Source organism: Rhamphochromis sp. 'chilingali' (assembly GCF_963969265.1).
Source record: "Rhamphochromis sp. 'chilingali' genome assembly, chromosome: 8".
In the NCBI taxonomy this organism is placed as follows: Eukaryota; Metazoa; Chordata; class Actinopteri; order Cichliformes; family Cichlidae; genus Rhamphochromis; species Rhamphochromis sp. 'chilingali'.
In genome coordinates, this window is record NC_137935.1 from 20,245,023 (window position 1) to 20,263,268 (window position 18,246).

Below are 18,246 nucleotides of genomic sequence, written 5' to 3' on the forward strand. Positions count from 1 at the left end.
TAAATGTGTTTTTCACTTTAGCTGCGTTTAATAAAGCTGACTGAAAGTCAGCCAGCTGAACTTTGGCCCTAAGCTGCATGTGGACTCTCACCGATACACCAATATTTGCTGAAGTCAGCTAGCTGTGTGTTACACTGCGCATGTTCGACACTTTTAACCCCTACCACTGCCTACTGCAGTAAAAACAACAGCTCTATTACACGCTAACTGGGTTACACTGATCAAAATAACAAACTAAAATTCTGGAAACTACTTCTTCTCTGCTCCAGGGGTGTCCGAACAGCCGAGCCAGTACTTGGCGATGGATCTGGGGTACGGAGGAACAGCAGGATCAACTCTCTTAGTCCTGATATCCACTCTGTAGTATTTATCTAGAAAACACAAAAACTCACTCAACACATGCTTACCAGTCACAGTTAGTATTCATATTGTCTGCTTTGTACACATACTATACTATTATTATAGTGTGTGGAGTAGTGGTTAAACATAAACCAGAATGACACTGAATATGACGTAAAGATTACAAACAGAAATGCACTTGGAGTAAAGTATAAAACAGAAACAATGTTAGGCATCTGTTTTTTGCTGTATGAACTATATACAGCATTAAAATGTAATGAAACTAGTGTGTGGTGAGAGAGAGCCGAGCAAGTTAGTTCCTGTTGCCTCCCCCAGCTGTCTGCCGTCTACAGCTGTGACTCAGCTCTTAGTTTATGTGCCAGCAGTGTGAAGACCAAACACACAATATTTGAACAATGATAAAATCATCATTGTTATTTAGTCATTTAACCATTATTGTACTAGCCTTCATAAGCATTGCTGTTAATAACGGCCCTGCTTTTGCTGTGAGCGTGAGATATTCTTTTTCTTTAACATCCTCATCTTCCTTAAAATAGATTTGATTTGATTACAGTTCCCAGGAAACCTTGAAATAAAGACAATAACTCATGGGATATGCCTTTTCTCTTTCCTTCTGCTCTAGCTGACTTTGTAATGATTAATGTACACTCACTGATAACTTCATTAGTTAGGGGTAGAATGGTGAAGAAAGGTGATTTAGGTTCTTTTTGACTGTCGCATGGTTGTTAGTCACCTCAAGGTGCTTTAAATTGTACAGACCCTACAGCAAAACACAGAAAACCCCCAAAATTAGACAGCCCCAAGTGAGGAAGCATTTGGTAACAGTGGGAAGGAAAAACTCAATTTTAACAGGAAGAAACCTCTGGCAGAACCAGGCTCAGGGAGGGGCAGCCCTCTGCCACAAACAGATGGAGTGTTGGAGTGTGGAAGTGGCATTTTCTGTGTGAAATGCTTTGATAATGCCAGCGGAAAGAGGAGAATAGCCAAAGTGCTTCGAGCTGATTGGAAGACAACAGTAACTCAAAAAAGGCACTCTTTACAGCCAAGGTATGCAGAAGAGCATCACTGAACGCTCAGCCCTTTGAAGCAGATGAACTACTGCAGCAGAAGACCGCACTGGATGCCACTTCAGCCAGCTAAAAACAGGAAACTGAGGCTAATAGAAGCTTGGGTAAACGTTGCCTAGTCTGAAACATTCAGATAGCCGGGTCAGAATTTGTTGTAAAAAAAAACATGGATCCATCCTGCCTTTTCCCAGCAGTTCAGGGTGGTGGTGGTGTCTTTGCTTACTTCAGGCCTCTCAAACACCGCCTACCTGAGTATTAATGCTGACCATGTCCATCCCTTTATGGCCACAGCAAACCCATCTTCTGATTGCTGGTTCCAGCAGGATAGCAGACCATGCCACAAAGCTCAGATCATTTCAAACTTGTTCCTTAAATATAACAACGAGTTCACTGCACTCAAATGACCACAGCCACGAGATCTCCAGGAGAACCTTTGGGATGTGGTGGATGTGCAGCCGATAAAACTGCAGCAACTGTGTGATGCTATCATGTCAATATGGACTGAAATCTACAAACTGTTGCTTAATTTAACAAAGAAAATGTTAAACTGTTCTTTTTAAATGCAATGCTTTGCTGCTTTTCTAATTTATATTACTATGAATTACAAAATAACCAATTAACCACATGTTGTAAGGCAGTGGAAATGAATGATTGAATACATTTTCAGAAACATTGTTTGATACGGTGCGTCCCATTCTGAATCTGTTACCTTCTTTGAAGAAGTAGACGGTCTGTATGGGCATCTCCCTTTGGAAGTCGTAGCCGTATCGGTCATCTCTGGAGTCATAGTTGCCTCTGTTGTTCTGGCCATAACGATCTCTCCGTCTGTCCTGGTCCCAGTCTTGATCCCACCGTCTGTCCCAGCCTTGTCCCAGCCTCTCTGCCATTTCCATCCTCCTCTCTGCCAGTCTCATACCCATTTCCATCCCTCTTTCAGCAAATTCCCGCCCCATGTTCATTCCCTGCTCAGCAAAGGAGCCCCAGGAGGGTGAACGATTTTGTCTCCGCCGACCCCACTGCTGGTTCCACTGCTGGTTCCACTGCTGGTCCCACTGCTGGTCTTGCTGGCTGTTGTAGCGGCGTCGCGTCGACCTCCAAGGACTGATGTAGATTCTGCCCGCCATGGCAGCATCCACTGGAGACCTGAGGCCCTTCCAGTCCTTGTTAATAAAGTGGTGCTTACTATGATGCTGAGGCACTGCAGAAGATTAAAAATAAGTTAAACCACACACACGTGTGACTCCTGTCTGCACAAATAGGTCTATAACTGCACAACTCACGGTCAGAGAAGAGCTCGCCGAAGAAACGCTCATAGTTGTTGTAGTACACATCAGTGTAGCGCCTGAAGGGAGTGGACGGAGAGCTCTCAGACATTTTGATGCACTCCTCATGAGACGGCTGGTGCAAAAACTCATACACATAATACTGGTCACCTGCAGAAAGGATGGTATGATGAGCCACTGATGTTCAGTACTACAGGAACAGCTGGAGATGTATGCAAACCAAAGAGTCTGGTTGTACCTTTGAAAAAATAGACCTTCTCTTTTCCGTGGTTGCTGTGGGCAGGAAGGGCAAACGCTGCGTCCACATGATCGGGAATCCGGTCAAAGCCAACGTTTATGTATCGGGGATAGTCATCATCCAGCACGCCATTGTCAAACCTCCAGTACTTGTTTCCCTACATGGGTAAACATCAAATTTGTAGTAGATTAGCTTTTTAAAATACTTTTAAACCTAAACTATGACATAATGTTTCCAATATTGGCTTTGCCCTTTATAAGGCAGTCATTGAAATACATGGAAATGGAAAATTTGAGTGTTATTGGAGGACATTAAAAAAGCAAACTTTTTTCAAAGTTTTTTTTACTTTTTTATAGTGCAAAGTCACTGAAGTTATCATATATGGTTCCTCACACATTTAGAGCATTTTTTTTCTACAAAAGACTATAAGAATAAAATACATATTTAAAGGAGGATTTATTTTTGAACATTTTCCTGGTTTCACACTGTCAATTTTCATAAATATAACACACATATCAGAGTGCAGCCCTGCCAACCCCTGTTAGTTTTAATGCTTTAACCACAAGTGTGGGAGTAGGTACGGGGGAAAAGCCAATTTCCTAAATTCAGGAAGAATTTGATTGGAAGTTTAAAATGTTCCAGGCCTTTAATGATTGGTCAGATGCAATAATGTCACATAAGCTGATCTTTGCTGATTAGCTGGGAGAAATCCATGTGTTTCTACAACCTCCCAGTGAGTCACGAGGAGGCCAATTTTCATGTCCACTTAAGTCACCAAATATGGCTCCTCGCCCAACAGTACTTTATTGTTGTGTTGAATTTTCTTTTTTTTTCTATTGTTGAATTATTATTTTTATTCTCTTAGAGCTTTTGATTTCTTTGGAGAGTTGCAAACAATTAAAGTGATCAAAATTATTAAGATAATTGGATTTGATTTGTTTTGGTTCCACCTTAAAGATGTAGGTCTTCCCCTGACAGTTGATGCGGGTGAACGCAGCATCAATGGACCCGCTGATGCCCCACACATCCTTAATGAGCTTTGGATAACCAGGGAGCACTGCCTTCTGGTAAAGTTCAAAGAAGTACTCCCCTGGAAAACAAAGCCAGAGCGATCATGCTGTTTTATTTGTTACTTTCAAACATGAGCGAGACCATGACAGAGCCTGAAAGGTTGTCTTGTAACAGATGAATTCACTCACTGACCTCTGAAAGCATAGATGGAGCCATTTTTGATCTGCATGAAGGCGTCAAAAGGTCTGCCACTGCAGACCTCAGCATCTGGGTCAGGGGCCACGGTGGTGGCTGTTGTGGCAGGAACTGTGGTCACCTCGGTTGCTGCGCTGGTCGTGATGGAGTCCTCCAATGTGTGGGTGTCTGGGTGTGTCGCACGTGTCGGCGGGATGTTAGAGACTCTCAGTCTGGTCGGTCTGGTCATTTCCAGCGTGGTCTCGGGGCGTTCTTGCGCTCTGGGATTGAAGTCCGGCGGTTGTGTAGGCCTCAGCTGGTTGCGTGCTGAACGACGTGTGGGCTGAGGCGTGCTCTCAGATTGCCCATCGTAATAATCGTCTTCAGCAAACTGAAATGTGTCTCCGCGAGCTGAGGGGGGTGTGAGAGAAATGTCAACATCCATTTTTGACCTGTGAGTTCTTAACAGAATGAATGAACCAATGAGCAGGGAGGTTTCTTACTCATCATATTGCAGGTGGATTCAAAGTCAGAGCAGCAGCTTTTGTAGTACTTGCACATGGAGTCACACTGGCACTTCTTCCGGGCGTCAAAGCCATTTTCGCAGCGGTCCAAACATGACTCTGGAGATAAAACAACATGCTTCAGTCATTCCCTCTCTCCGCTGTTTGCACCTCAGAACAAAATTCATTTCCTCCTTTGGATAATAAACGTAAATTTGATTACAGCTCCCATGAGGCTTTGACTGTATGCCAGCGGCACAGACTCATGTGATATCAAAAACTCAATCTTACAGTGAATTAGGCAATATATTAAAAGACAGTTGTAATAATTCAAAATGATTACAGTTTTGTAGATTTAACAAAGTGCTCTAAAGACTTTACTCATTTTTCCACATATTTAACAACATTTTGGAAACAAAATAATTAATTTATTATGAAAATAATCAAATGAATTGTTTTTTATTAGCTGTACTGACAATAATAAATATGTCTACTTGTTAAGCAAATTGTTTGCTAGTGCCTCAAAGTTTATGCGTCAGACATTTTAATACAACAGTTAATGAACATAATTCAACTTTTACCATCCAAATTTGTACGCAATAGGTCCCAAATCAGATCTGAAGCAGGGTCCTGAACAGAGCACAAAGCTACTCTATGAAGTCAAAAGTAGATTTTGTTAGACTCACCGTCTGAAGCCAAAGTGTCGGCGAGCAGAGCGAGCAGCAGCACAGCCCACAGGTCCATGTTGCCTCCTCTGTGTCCGAGGACAGACTGAGGAAATAATGAAGGCCTGTGTGCTCCCTATCATTGGAAGCATGTGCCAGTCACCCCACCTCCTCATTCACTTGAACCTTATTTGCAGACTTCTGTCTACTCGGACAAATAAACACAGACTGAGAGGGGGAAAAGATCAATGGGGTGGGTGTGTGGATTACTGTTTGACCTCTGACCAAAGATGTTTGTACATTTTAAGTAGTTTGTGGTCATTTTTACAGATTTCAATTATTGAAATCAACATTGACTCTAAATATTCTAAAGACAGATATTCTACTCTGGCTGATAATAACTTTAAAGGCCTTTTCTGATGAAAAAATGGTGAAAAGCATCTTTCAGGATTCCTTGTAACTTTTTAAAAAAATGAAAAATGTATCAATAATCTGGTCTCTTGCTAAATAGGAATTTTTGGCATTAAATTATGAACAGCAATATATTAATTAGAGATATTTTCACTGTAAGCAACTATTGTACACTGTGAAATGCACTATACACAGGTACACACACACACAGGTCTTTATCACCAGCTTCCACATTTATTTATAGTTTTCCCAGGTTATGATATGAACACAGTCTGACAGCTGTCGGTCCCAGCTGATTTCCCTCTCCCTCCGCTCCTCTCCGTCTCACTATAAAAAGGGAAGGAAACCATTATCAGTCCAAATCGCCATCAGCTGTTCTCACCGGCATTTCCAGCACCGCCCCGTTGAGCCCACTGCACCACTCCTCCCCTGCAGCCGCGCCCGGGACCACACCTCCGCCACATACACATATCATTTTAACACTTTTATACACCACTCTGCATTTGGTTATTAGCTATTATTAATCTCTGGCTCTCATTCACAGTGTGTCTTTTGTCTTGTCTTCCTCCCTTCACCCCCAGCTGGTCATGGCAGATGTTTGCCCCTTCTTGACCCTGGTTCTGCCGGAGGTTTCTTCCTCTTTAAAGGGAGTTTTTCCTTCTCCAAAGTTCTTGTTCATAAGGGGTTGTCTGATTGTTTGGGTTTCTCTGTATTATTGTAGCCCTTACCTTACAATACTGTTGCTGAGATTCGGTGCTAAATAAATAAAATTCAATTGAACTGAAATATTACCTTTAATTGTCAAAAGCTTGTTAGAAACTATAAAACACGTCACAGACTTCTGGATGTTAGAAGACAATTAATAATGCTCATGAATGAGACTAAAGGCAAGGAGGTGTGTTTTATAACTAAACATGTTAACAGCACCTCCACATTTATATCACAGTTTATTATATTGCACGTGTATTTCAGTAATAGGCTGTTTATTTCAGTATAGTGGTGTACACGAATTCAAATTTCCGAGGCCACAGGTGGCCACGTGGGCGTTATCCATAACCATAATCTATGTGATATTTCTAAACTATAATTTATCCAAGTACACATCAGTTAACCAAGTCAGTCGGTTCTTTTGCAATGAAAGACATAAACACTCATATCACCGGTTAGTTACCGCAGTGCCGGCTGTTTAATTCACAGGAGCGTATGCAAGTAACCATGGTAACCACGGACTCTGAGCGGCTGGCTCGACGCAGGTCAGACAACTTTTACATATAAGATCTTAAAACAGGACACAGACACTGTAATTGCTGACCTAATATCAAATGTATACGTGGACTGAGTCTATGTTTGACGTTTGTTTTTATATCTAATCTTTACTCTCAAACCTTTAAACAGCAGCAAGTCTGCTGCTAAGAGAATACAGACTCAAACCGATTGATCATTTCTTTTTAAAGTCATCTGGAAGCGCCACGTTTTCACTCAGTCTTTTATTTACAGCACGATTTAAGTGTTTTAAACGGGGGAATGATGGAGGAATGTGTTGTAAATTAGCATGGTGCCTGGCATTGTCACGGGAGCATGCAGGTATTAATTTGGTGATTTATTAAACGTAGCCTATAAATGTTATTATACTTGATTCTAATCTGCTGCTAATTAGCAGTCTTAATTAACAAGTCTTACGCTGATGGAAATGCAGATACCACAGAACACACATCATGAATCTGATCTGCGACAAATTGAAGCCTTCATCTCTTTTACAACAGTGTGGTCTCAGACTGGTATATTTTTATATTCTTTATGCTTTAGATTTTCGAGTCTCTGGAATAGTTGATAGTAATGAGGATAATTTTCTGTAAAAGAATATTGATATGACCTGTGAATTGGATTCATAGATGACCGTTAGGTTAGTTTGATGCCAACACTTTCATGTCAGCTAGGAAACTCTGGGTTATGACAGTTGTGTACCAGGACCTGAGCTTTGTCGGTGGTATAACAGCTCAAGCGCTTATGAGGGGAACAGGTCTATCACATGCTTTGCTGTGAGTCTGGGCTGGGCAGACATCTCCGAAATCATCGAAGAACTTTTGCAAATAGGCTCTATCATGACAAACCGACCAGATATCTGAAGATTAAACCACTACATTCTCGGCTAAAAAAAATAAATAACAGTGCATTTGGTGAGACAAAAACAGGGTATTTCAAAGTACAGTTTAGTTAGTTTCCATATGCTGGTTGTTGGTGTGGAGAAATGCCCAAAAGAATGGCCACCAGGCCAAAGCAATGGCTTTGACTTGAACAGCGTTAACCCCGCCCCCTGAGTTTGATGGGTGAGGCTGACAGGTAAAACGAATTCATCAAGACAGCCACAGGGTCAGGACTGCCAAAATGAATTAAATAAATACATCATTAAGTAATTAATTAAATGGTTCAATAATTAATTAAAATAAGAAATAAATAAATAATTCATCAAATTTGTCAAAAATTAATTAATCAAATATACAATTAAGCAATTGTTAATTAATGTGTCATTAATTAAATAAAATTTGAAATAAATAAAAAGTATGTATTTAATGTTTTAAATGAAATGAATGGGCATTTTATTAATTATTTAAATATTTCTTTAATTAATTACTTCAAATTTCAATTAATTATCGACATATTTAATTAATTATTTAATGGCGTATTTAATTCATTCATTTCGCCACTCCTGGCCCTCTATATCTACAGAGGGCCTGCAGTGTTTACAAACGCCCTTGCCACTATACGCATGCTCTGACCGGCTGTGATGCAGGGAGTTGAGAGATGATGAGGAGCGGTGCTGCTTCTTTCACTGTACATCACTGATAACATATCCGGCGCCGGTGGGCGGTGCGAAGCCTTGAAGATGCAGGCAGCCTGCGGATGCTGACCAAAGGATGTCAGGCGAGGAACTTCCGCAGGGTACTTTTGATATTTTTGGAGAAAACAATCCGCGGCAGCGCGCTGGATGCGTTGGAAGGGAAACTATGAGAACTAAAAGTCTCCTTTGTTAGCCAAGCCTCAGTGAATGAATGCGAGCGAGAATACAGACAACAATAGTTTATTGTTATTCTTCTTAGCAAAACGAGCAGGCCGTGCCTCCCAGCGTTTCGGTTCGAGGTCTTGTGCGCTTTAAGGACACTTCTACAAATTGTGCCCACTAACACATCTACTGAGAGAGACAAAGCAGCAACTGTGAAGCGTAAATACCCGCTGATCTGCTCAAGATCTGCTCAGACGTCTTTAATGGCTTACTGGCGCGTATGCCACCCAGAGAGAGGTGATGTGCGATTTGGTGAAAGGTGTCACTTTTGATTAATAACCGAGGCCTTGCTTTTTCTGCAGGAGTTGGCTTTGTTTACAGGGCGGCCAGTAGGCTGAACACGGATCACAGGCCTTAAGTGAACACAGCAGTGCTGCTTCTAGCAGTGCGCATCCAGATCGATCACATTGTTTGTGCCGGTAGATGCTTTTCTCCCTGACGCTCTTCTTGTGGAGGCTCTACCGACATTTCTACATCATGTTCAGCTCTGACCGGCTCACAGTCCCGGATTACGTCAGCCGGCTGCAGAGAGGGAGGAGCGGCTCCGCATGCGACCCCAGGGCCATCTCTCCGGGGATCAATGCCGACGTCCAGGCGGTTTTGGACACGTCACTTCCCGCCCTGCGCTCCGCCATCAGTAGGCTGAAGTCATCCAGGGAAACATCGAATTCAGATGAGACCCGCAGAGCTATCGCGGAGATCTTCCAGCTGGTGGAGGAGGCCTGGGTTTTACCTACCGTGGGTCGTCAAGTGGCCGAGGAGATCTGCAACAGGATCCGGCTGCATGGAGGCCTGGAGCTGCTGCTTCAGCTCCAGCAGTCGCCTGCTGTGGAGATAACTTACGAGTCTGCAAAACTGCTGGAGCAGATACTGATCTCAGAGAACAGGTATGGTGTAACGGTGTGATGCGGTGCAGGACCGCAGTAGACTGTACTACATTGCAGTCTGTTTTTGTACTTAGACATAAAGTTTAAACACTGCTGCGGGTAGTGCAGTATTTGTGTTTGTGTGTCTCCATATTTGTCTGAGTATTCTAGTAATCACTTAGTAAATGATTATAAAATGTGATCTTTATTTACTGAACCTTTATTTAGTGGGGTTAATGTGACTCTTGAGATTATTACTCTCCTTTCCACAAGCAAGCTGGCCAAGACTGGCAGCAGTACAGTTTCAGAAATGAGTGCTCAGCAAAAATACACAAAATAAGTGTAGTACATTTCCAAGTCATCAATTTAAACGTCAGCGTCTGGGGCCAGAACACAGGGGTGGTCAAATATTTGCAGCATGAAGAAGGTGAAGCTCAACACTTGTAGCATAAAGAACAACTTTACTGCTTGGCATCCACGATCCAGATGATTACTCTCCAGATCCAGATGAAGACTACAAGCCGAAACGCGTCAGTCAAGCGATAAAGTTCATTTTTATAGTACAAGTGTTGCTGGAGCGTCTCCATGCAGTTCGAAAGTAGATGAAGCTGTGCCAGACACCTCTGCTCTGTTTCTACAGCCTGAAGTAACTGATCAGTTATATTCACCTGGAATCGTATGAAGTTTTAGTTGAAGGAACTTCCTTGCAGGCATTATACAAATGCATATAACAACTCTGATATGACGAGGGAGCAACAAGTCTCTTTGTTGCCTCAATATACAGACAGCTGCTGAAAGTGAGGTGTAAAAGAGAGTGAGTCATCTATTATAATTCTTAAGCACTTATACTGAGATACTGATTCACAGCCCAGGACTGCAGTGATACGGTTCAGTGGTTTTGAGTTTGCATTTGAGAAGATCATCAGTTCGGTGTCGTCAGGATTTCAAACATGTTGTGCTGTAATGTACTAGCAGCTGATTGCAGCTGAAGGAGAGGCTGGGTCAGAGTATGTGCAGAGCAGTCCATCCACCTTGTTATCATCATTACAGTGAAAGGGTTCTTTCAACTGAACCCCAGGGCACACTTTTAGTTGCATTAACCAAGTTGTAAGTGATTCCCTTCTACCTGCATGTACTGAGATCTGTCTGCTGAATACTTTTAAAACCATGCAGCGTTTCTTATGTACACCTGTCACAGAAATAACATGTAATGTTGCAGTTTGAAACAACAAATTTTACTTAAACAGACGTCAAAAGCTATAATAGACTGAATTCACACTGACGTACACTACCAGTCAAAAGTTTGGACACAACTTCTCATTTTATTGTTTTTTCTTTGTTTTCATGACTATTTACATTGTAGATTCTCACTGAAGGAATCAAAACAATGAATGAATGAACACATATGGAATTATGTAGTAAACAAAAAAGTGTAAAATAACTGAAATCATGCTTTATAGTCTAGATTCTTCAAAATAGCCACCCTTTGCTTTGATTACTGCTTTGCACACTCTTGGCACTCTATTGATGAGCTTCATGAGGTAGTCACCTGAAATGATTTTCCAACAGTTGTGAAGGAGTTCCCAGAGATGCGGAGGATTTGTTGGCACTTTTGCCTTCTGTCTCATCCCTTTTGCTAGTCCATCTCATCCCAAACCATCTCGATTGGGTTTAGGTCAGGTGACTGTGGAGGCCAGGCCATCACTCTCCTTCTTGGTCAAATAGCCCTTACACAGCTTGGAGGTGTGTTTGAGGTCATTGGTCCAACTAAATGCAAACTGGATTGAATGGCATGTCACTACAGGATGCTGTGGAAGCCATGCTGGTTCGAATCCCCAACAGTGTCACCAGCAAAGCACCCCCACGCCATCACACCTCCTCCTCCTTGCTCCATGGTTTGAACCACGCATGTAGAAACCATCTGTTCACCTTTTCTGTGCCGCACAGAGACATGGCAGGTGGAACCAAAAATCTCAAAATTTGGACTCATCATATCAAAGCACAGATTTCCCCTGGTCTATTGTCCATTCATTGTGTTTCTTGCCTCAAACAAATCTCTTCTGCTTGTTGCTTTCCTTAGTAGTGGTTTCTTAGCAGCTATTTGATCGAAAAGGCCTGATTTCTGGCGGAACAGTTGATGTAGAGATGTGTCTGCTACTGGAACTCTGTCTGGAATTTACCTGGACTCTAATCTGAGGTGCTGTTAACTTTTTGAGGCTGGCGATGATGATGAATTTATCCTCAGCAGCAGAGGTGACTCTTGTCCTTCCTTTCCTTCATGTGAGCCAGTTTCGTTGTAGTGCTTGATGGTTTTTGCGACTGTACTTTGGGACACATTCAAAATTTTAGCAATTTTTCAGACTGGCTGACATTCAGTTCTTTAAACAATGAGAGACTGTCGTTTCTCTTTAGTTAACCGATTGGTTCATGCCATAATATAAATTCTAACAGTTGTCAAATATGGGTGTTAGCTGTGTAAATAAACTCTGATCAATTTTTCTGTTAATTAGTGATAAAGAATGTGGGATGGTGGGTATGAACTTCAATTTCTTGGCTGCTGAAGTGCTGTCACTCAGTCTCCCAGACCGTATGAAGTCTGTATTTAGTGTTTGTTACCATCTTCCAAATTTGTCTACAGGGATTACGTGGCTCGCATAGGTCTGGGGGTCATCCTCAACCTGACTCGTCAGCAGGAAGATGCTCAGCTGGCTCGGAGCGTCTCGGGCATCCTCGAGCACATGTTCAAACACACCGAGGAGACGTCTATCCACCTCATCACCAACGGCGCCCTGGACACCCTCCTCTTCTGGTGCCGAGGTACGGACCCCACTGTTCTGCGTCACTGTGCCGTGGCACTGGCTAACTGTGCGATGTATGGAGGCCACTGCTGCCAGCGCTGGATGATCGAGAAACGGGCAGCTGAGTGGCTCTTCCCACTGGCCTTTTCCAAAGAGGATGAACTCATTCGTTTCTATGCCTGTTTGGCTGTAACTGTGTTAGCTGCAAACAGAGAAATTGAGAAAGAGGTGGTGAAATCAGGGACCTTGGAGCTAGTGGAGCCATTCATCGCATCTCTGGATCCAGAGGACTTTGCCCGCAGTTTACTGGACAGTGCAGACAGCATGCAGGGAAGGACCGCATCTGACCTGCAGCAACTTTTGCCGTTACTGGATGGCACGAGAGTGGAGGGAAAGTGCATTGCAGCCTTTTACCTGTGTGTTGAGGCCAGCATCAAGTCCCGTCAGCGCAACACAAAGGTAAAACTGTCTCTCTTATTTAATGAGTTGGAAAGACATCAGATGCATAAAATAATAAATAATACTTCCAGTGGCTGACACATAGTATTTATTTTTTAGATTAATGAAGTGCATGGATTTTATAGATATTTGAATCAAAACTGATTATAAATTAATAAAATAAATTAACAATTCAACATATTCATTAAAACATTACTTAACAAATATTACTAACATCTAAATCCTCTACAGAGTTATTGTATCAAGGTCCCAAAATGTCTCAGACACAGCACCACTCAAGCCAAAGGGAAGATCCCAGCACTGCTCACCTGGGTGTATTTATAGCCCTCAGAAAAGCTTTAGAACATTTATGCAAGAAGAAACAAGACCTGAAGATCAGGATTAAACAAATGAAAGAGGAAAAATGCAACAAATTACAGAAATGTTGAAAGAAAATGAAGAGCAGAGAAAATGCAAGTTCCAAGACATGGAGAAAAAATGAAGGCCTGCAAGTGATGTTCGACGAAGTTCTGAGAAGAAACACACAACTTTTAAGAGAGAAGGAGCAGAAGGAGCTTTTATGGAAGCAGCACATGAAGAGATGCAATCCAAGCTCCAAGCCACAGAGAAAGATAGACAAAGCACTGAGAAGAAATGCACCATTGCTGAACGAGAAGGAACAAAAGGAAGCAGTATACCAACAAATCGTGTGCAAGCTTCAAGTATCGGAGAAAAACAATGAAGATTTGCGTGTAATGTTTGAGGAGGACAAATCTCAGAAAGACATGAAGTCTTTACTTCAAGAACTACAGCAGAGACATGAGGCCTTACAAACAATCCATTAAAAAAAGAAGAACAAAAAAGGACGTGGAAGAGGAAAACAAAGAACTGCGAGAAAAACGTGAACAAAAACAGGAAACCTTAGAAGAACTGGAGAGAAGGTGTAAGAAGGTGTAAGTGCAGCATGAAGAACTTTTCAGAGAGAAGACAGACCTCATAAAACAGAACAAAGATCTGCAGGAAGTGTGCCTGAAAAAGCAGAGAAAGCAGTTTAGGTTTTTCCACAAGAAGGGCTCTGCTGCTTCTTCAGTTCAGCCTGGACAAGAGTAGCCTCATCTTCCTCCTACAGAGGCAAAACCTGCAAACAAATTCAGTGTGCTTCAGGGTCTTATGCAATTTTAATGTTGTTAAGAAACATTACTGATTGAAATCACCATTTAGCAGTACTTAAGAAAAGCTGAATAACTGAGCTTTATTTAGCATGACTCCTTGTATTTAGCATGAGTCGACAGGTATAAGTTGGATAACAGTTCAAAACAACCTCACCTTAATTGGAAAGTAAAATTTGAGAAAATTCTCACGTTAATTATTTGCCTTTATTTTATGAAGAGATGTATGTTTTAGCGTTGACTGATTCTTTTAAGCCTTGTTGTTGTGGCAGGTGGCTATTTCACTTAAAATTGAAATATATTGTGGCTGATCCCCAATTTCTCCTTCCTTTTCAGATATTTCAAGAGATTGGTGCTGTGCAGAGCCTCAAAAGAATCGTCATGTACTCCAGCAATGCCACAGTCTGTGCCCTCGCTAAGCGGGCGCTGAGCATGATGGGAGAGGAAGTACCGAAACGAATCCTGTCAAGCGTGCCCAACTGGAAAACCTGTGAGGTGCAGACGTGGCTGCAGCAGATCGGCTTCAGCGCTTGCTGTGATCGTTTTCAGGTGAGCGACACATTATTCCTACAGAAAGATGAAATATCTATCCACACGTTCATCTCACAGCTCAGTTTAACAGCTGAACTGACATGGATGTGGTTTGGGTCTTAGGAGTGGTTTAGTGGAGAGAACGTTTTTAGGGTCAGTTTTGCCTTTTGCACCGAAGAATATCATTGGACTGCCAATTAGACTGCCCCCCACCTTGTACATTTTTAAAGTAAGGCTTAAAACTCATTTTCATTTCTTGGCTTTTATCCTAGAGTGAAAATTGTAGGTATTTAGGTACTTTATTGCCTCTAGTATATTTGTGATTCTTCAGATATACTTATTGAGGTGTGTGGGCAATGGTGTGTGCGTGTGGTGTATCTTTTATTATGTTGTGTAACCCTCATTTTCACGTACAGTGTGCTGGCCGACTTTGTTGTTGTAAACATGCTTTATAAATAAAATCAGACTAAACTGGCCTGATGTGTTTGGTGATGTTATTACGTAGGAACTCCAGGTGGATGGAGACCTTCTTCTGAACATCACAGATGAAGATTTGAGCTGTGATTTGAGCATGACTACCAACCTTACTCGCAAGAGGCAAGTGGTGAATAATATTTGAACCCGCGTTTATTTGTCTTGAAAAAAAACAAACCCTCTAATTTGTCTGATCATCCAGGTTTTTGAGAGACTTGCGTGTGCTGAAGACTTACGCCAATTACTCCACATGTGACCCCAACAACATGGCCGACTGGTTAAGCGAGGTGGACCCCCGTTTTCGTCAGTACACCTACGGCCTAGTCCAGTCAGGCGTGGACCGTCACAACATCCAGAGCCTGACCGATAAGCAGCTCCAGCACGACTGCCACATTGAGAACGGCGTCCACAGAGCAAAGATACTGTCTGCCAGCCGCGGGCCCTTAAAACTGAGCCACACCGATGCACAGCCTTCAGGGCCTGACGTCTTCATCAGCTACAGACGAACCACGGGCTCACAGCTGGCCAGGTTAGAACTGGAGAAGATTTTGTGCAGAAGGTCATTTAGGATGAAGAGTGAGATCAGATAAGGTTAAAATTAAATCCTGCTCATCTTGTTTTGCTCCCAGCCTATTGAAGGTGCACCTGCAGGTTCGAGGATACAGCGTCTTCATAGATGTGGAGAAGCTGGAGGCTGGTAAATTTGAGGACAAACTCATTCAGAGTGTGCAGAGAGCACGTAACTTCATCCTGGTCCTGTCTGCCAGTGCACTCGACAAGTGTATGGGAGACACAGCCATGAAGGACTGGGTGCATAAGGTCAGTTTTCCATTTCCTGCACACGATGGTTGAAATGTCAGGGCTAATTATGTCTAATTTCTGCTGAAAAATGTCAGATCACTGCACCTCGAACTCTTCTCGAGATGTTCCACAGTAGTTCTGTTCATGAGGCAATTGGATTACATCAGATCAGATTTGTGAGCTTGCATTTAAAGTTTGTTCTGTGGAGTCATTTTTGGAGTGTTTTTGTATTTTCAGTGGAACACAACTCTCTTAAAACTCATGAATAGGTTTATAGTTCCATTTACACCCACTTAAATTCATGATGGCGGGTTTTAATAAAATATCATGACTAAAAACTGAATTAACGGAAATCCCACTCTGCCTAATATTATGCCATTAAATACCTCTGATTCAACAGGACATGGGACCCTTGGAGGGGTCCTGTGGTGTCTGCTCCCTGTGATTTGTGGGGTTGGACTTGCTCTAGGACATCCTATCCTTGGTTAGAGGTTAACCAAGCGTACATAGAGGTTCATAATAACATGGTTAGGATGTATGTTATTATGAGAACGCATGATTCTTGTGTCGGGCTCTTTGCCGTGTTGCTCACACTGTTCCTGAGCAGTGTTTGTGTTGTGGTAGGCAGTTTTACCCTTATGAGGGAAGCTGCTGCCATTGGGGAGTGAAATTCAGATAGATTATCTCCAATTCATTTGTTTCATCTTGCAGGAGATCGTCACGGCCCTGGCTGGTAAGAAGAACATAGTTCCTGTCACAGATAACTTTGCATGGCCTGACCCCATGTCCCTGCCAGAAGACATGAGAGCCATTCTCAACTTCAACGGCATCAAGTGAGTCCCTGCATACTGTGCTCCGATTGGACAGTGGACACAGTCCTGTTGTGATGTGCGGGGAAACTGTTTTCCCACCAGGTCTAAACCACAGCTGTTTGTTCCATTTATACTGCATTTATTACAATCTCCCAATAGCACTCATATTTCTCTCATTAATATTTCAGTCACTTTAGTGCAGATGTGTAAAAATTCCAATTAGAGGGAACTGTTTTCTCTGAATCGACATCATCTAATGCCTGCTGACGTCTCTTCACATAGGTGGTCCCACGAATATCAGGAGGCTACGATCGAGAAGATCCTGCGCTTTCTGAAAGGACCCCAAGACCAAGTCGACCGCTCAGACGGCTCCAAAGAGCAGAAGAAATAAACTGAGATAAACACAGTCCGATTTCAGCTATAATAACTATCCATGATGCCAAAATTCCACATAACCTACAGTGAATAGTCTGGCAGCTTTCCCTGCTCTGACCTAATGCATGTGAAATGAATCCGGATGTTTAGATTACTTGCTGACCGGAATACCTGATATGCACACACTTAATTATTAACAATAAATAGAACTGATAAGGGGATTGTATATAAAAACTCTAAGCCTTTAATGTTAGTCAGTGCTGTATATGTGTAATCAGGTACAGTAAGCGCCTTCTGTATCTCAGGAAAATAACTGTGATAGACCAGCTGACATGGACACCCAGCAACATTATCACTGCTAACACATCAGTGTTCATCAAAGCTCCTCTATATGCAGTCGTCGTTTTTTTTAACCTGTGTACATCAAATGGACCAAAGCAGGTCTCTGACTTTACCAACATTTCTCCCGTTTTCATGTTTGTGTTGTGATAGAAGAAATCTTCCTCGGCAGACTTGATGATTTGTTTAGGATGAGTGACTACTGTGTAAGCCCCAAATTTAACCATAAACAAGTGAAATATGTGTAGCGGGAATAACTCCATGTAGCGTTAAACATACTGTTCTGTAATAAAAGTGGGTAAAAAGTACCTCAATATCTGTTCTGTTTTACGGTGTAATTGTGAATTACCACACTGTGTAATCCATTATTACTGCTGACATAAGACTTACTTCACCACAGTCTGTCCAATAGTTATATGTCTGCTTTTGAACTGAAAATGTATCATCCATCCATCTTCTGCTTATCCAGTCAGGGTTTTGGGAGTGGGTGGGCTGTTTCACCCAGCTGTCACAGGGTGAGAGGTACACCCTGGACAGGTGGCCAGGCTATCACAGGTCTGACACACAGAGACAGATGATCATACCTACAGCCAGTTTAGAATGACCCATTAACCTAACCCCATGCGTGCCTTTGGACTGTGGGAGGAAGCTATAGTACCGGAGGGAATCCCCACAGACATTGGAGAACAGAGAGGCCCCAAACAGCCGGTGGATTCAAACCCAGGACAATCTTGCTGTGAGGCAACAGTGCTAACCACCACACCACTGTACTGCCCCAAAGTGTATCCTTGTTCAGAAAATAAATAAATAATTAAACACAGCAATCTGACACACCTGTCCTGTATTCATGAAGCATAAATGTACACCTGT

At 42.4% G+C, this 18,246-nt stretch overlaps 2 protein-coding genes across 2 annotated transcripts; one reads left to right on the forward strand and one right to left on the reverse strand.

Annotated features, from left to right (window-relative positions):
- Positions 1 to 101: 101 nt before the first annotated feature.
- On the reverse strand, positions 102 to 5,460 carry vtna (vitronectin a). The gene is made up of 8 exons (XM_080889311.1): positions 5,323 to 5,460; positions 4,637 to 4,756; positions 4,152 to 4,544; positions 3,899 to 4,038; positions 2,949 to 3,105; positions 2,708 to 2,860; positions 2,137 to 2,625; positions 102 to 371 (listed from the first exon to the last, which is right to left on the reverse strand). The coding sequence occupies exons 1-8, from the start codon at positions 5,378 to 5,380 to the stop codon at positions 250 to 252; spliced, it is 1,632 nt and encodes a 543-aa protein (XP_080745437.1). The 5' UTR covers positions 5,381 to 5,460; the 3' UTR covers positions 102 to 249.
- A 3,023-nt stretch (positions 5,461 to 8,483) lies between these two features.
- On the forward strand, positions 8,484 to 17,690 carry sarm1 (sterile alpha and TIR motif containing 1). The gene is made up of 9 exons (XM_080889409.1): positions 8,484 to 8,652; positions 9,076 to 9,660; positions 12,278 to 12,896; positions 14,381 to 14,593; positions 15,081 to 15,172; positions 15,252 to 15,578; positions 15,679 to 15,868; positions 16,562 to 16,683; positions 16,945 to 17,690. Exons 2-9 carry the CDS (start codon positions 9,197 to 9,199, stop codon positions 17,051 to 17,053), a joined length of 2,136 nt encoding a protein of 711 aa, XP_080745535.1. The 5' UTR covers positions 8,484 to 8,652; positions 9,076 to 9,196; the 3' UTR covers positions 17,054 to 17,690.
- Positions 17,691 to 18,246: the final 556 nt, after the last annotated feature.

Excerpts from the sequence above, each read along its gene's own strand:
- vtna (XM_080889311.1), bottom strand. The coding sequence starts at position 5,380 with ATGGACCTGTGGGCTGTGCTGCTGCTCGCTCTGCTCGCCGACACTTTG. Across the intron at positions 4,757-5,322 it reads CGACACTTTGGCTTCAGACG|AGTCATGTTTGGACCGCTGC; the intron begins GTGAGTCTAACA and ends TTTTATCTCCAG. Across the intron at positions 372-2,136 it reads CGTCTACTTCTTCAAAGAAG|ATAAATACTACAGAGTGGAT; the intron begins GTAACAGATTCA and ends TGTGTTTTCTAG.
- sarm1 (XM_080889409.1), top strand. The coding sequence starts at position 9,197 with ATGCTTTTCTCCCTGACGCTCTTCTTGTGGAGGCTCTACCGACATTTC. Across the intron at positions 15,869-16,561 it reads TGAAGGACTGGGTGCATAAG|GAGATCGTCACGGCCCTGGC; the intron begins GTCAGTTTTCCA and ends TTCATCTTGCAG. Across the intron at positions 16,684-16,944 it reads CTCAACTTCAACGGCATCAA|GTGGTCCCACGAATATCAGG; the intron begins GTGAGTCCCTGC and ends CTCTTCACATAG.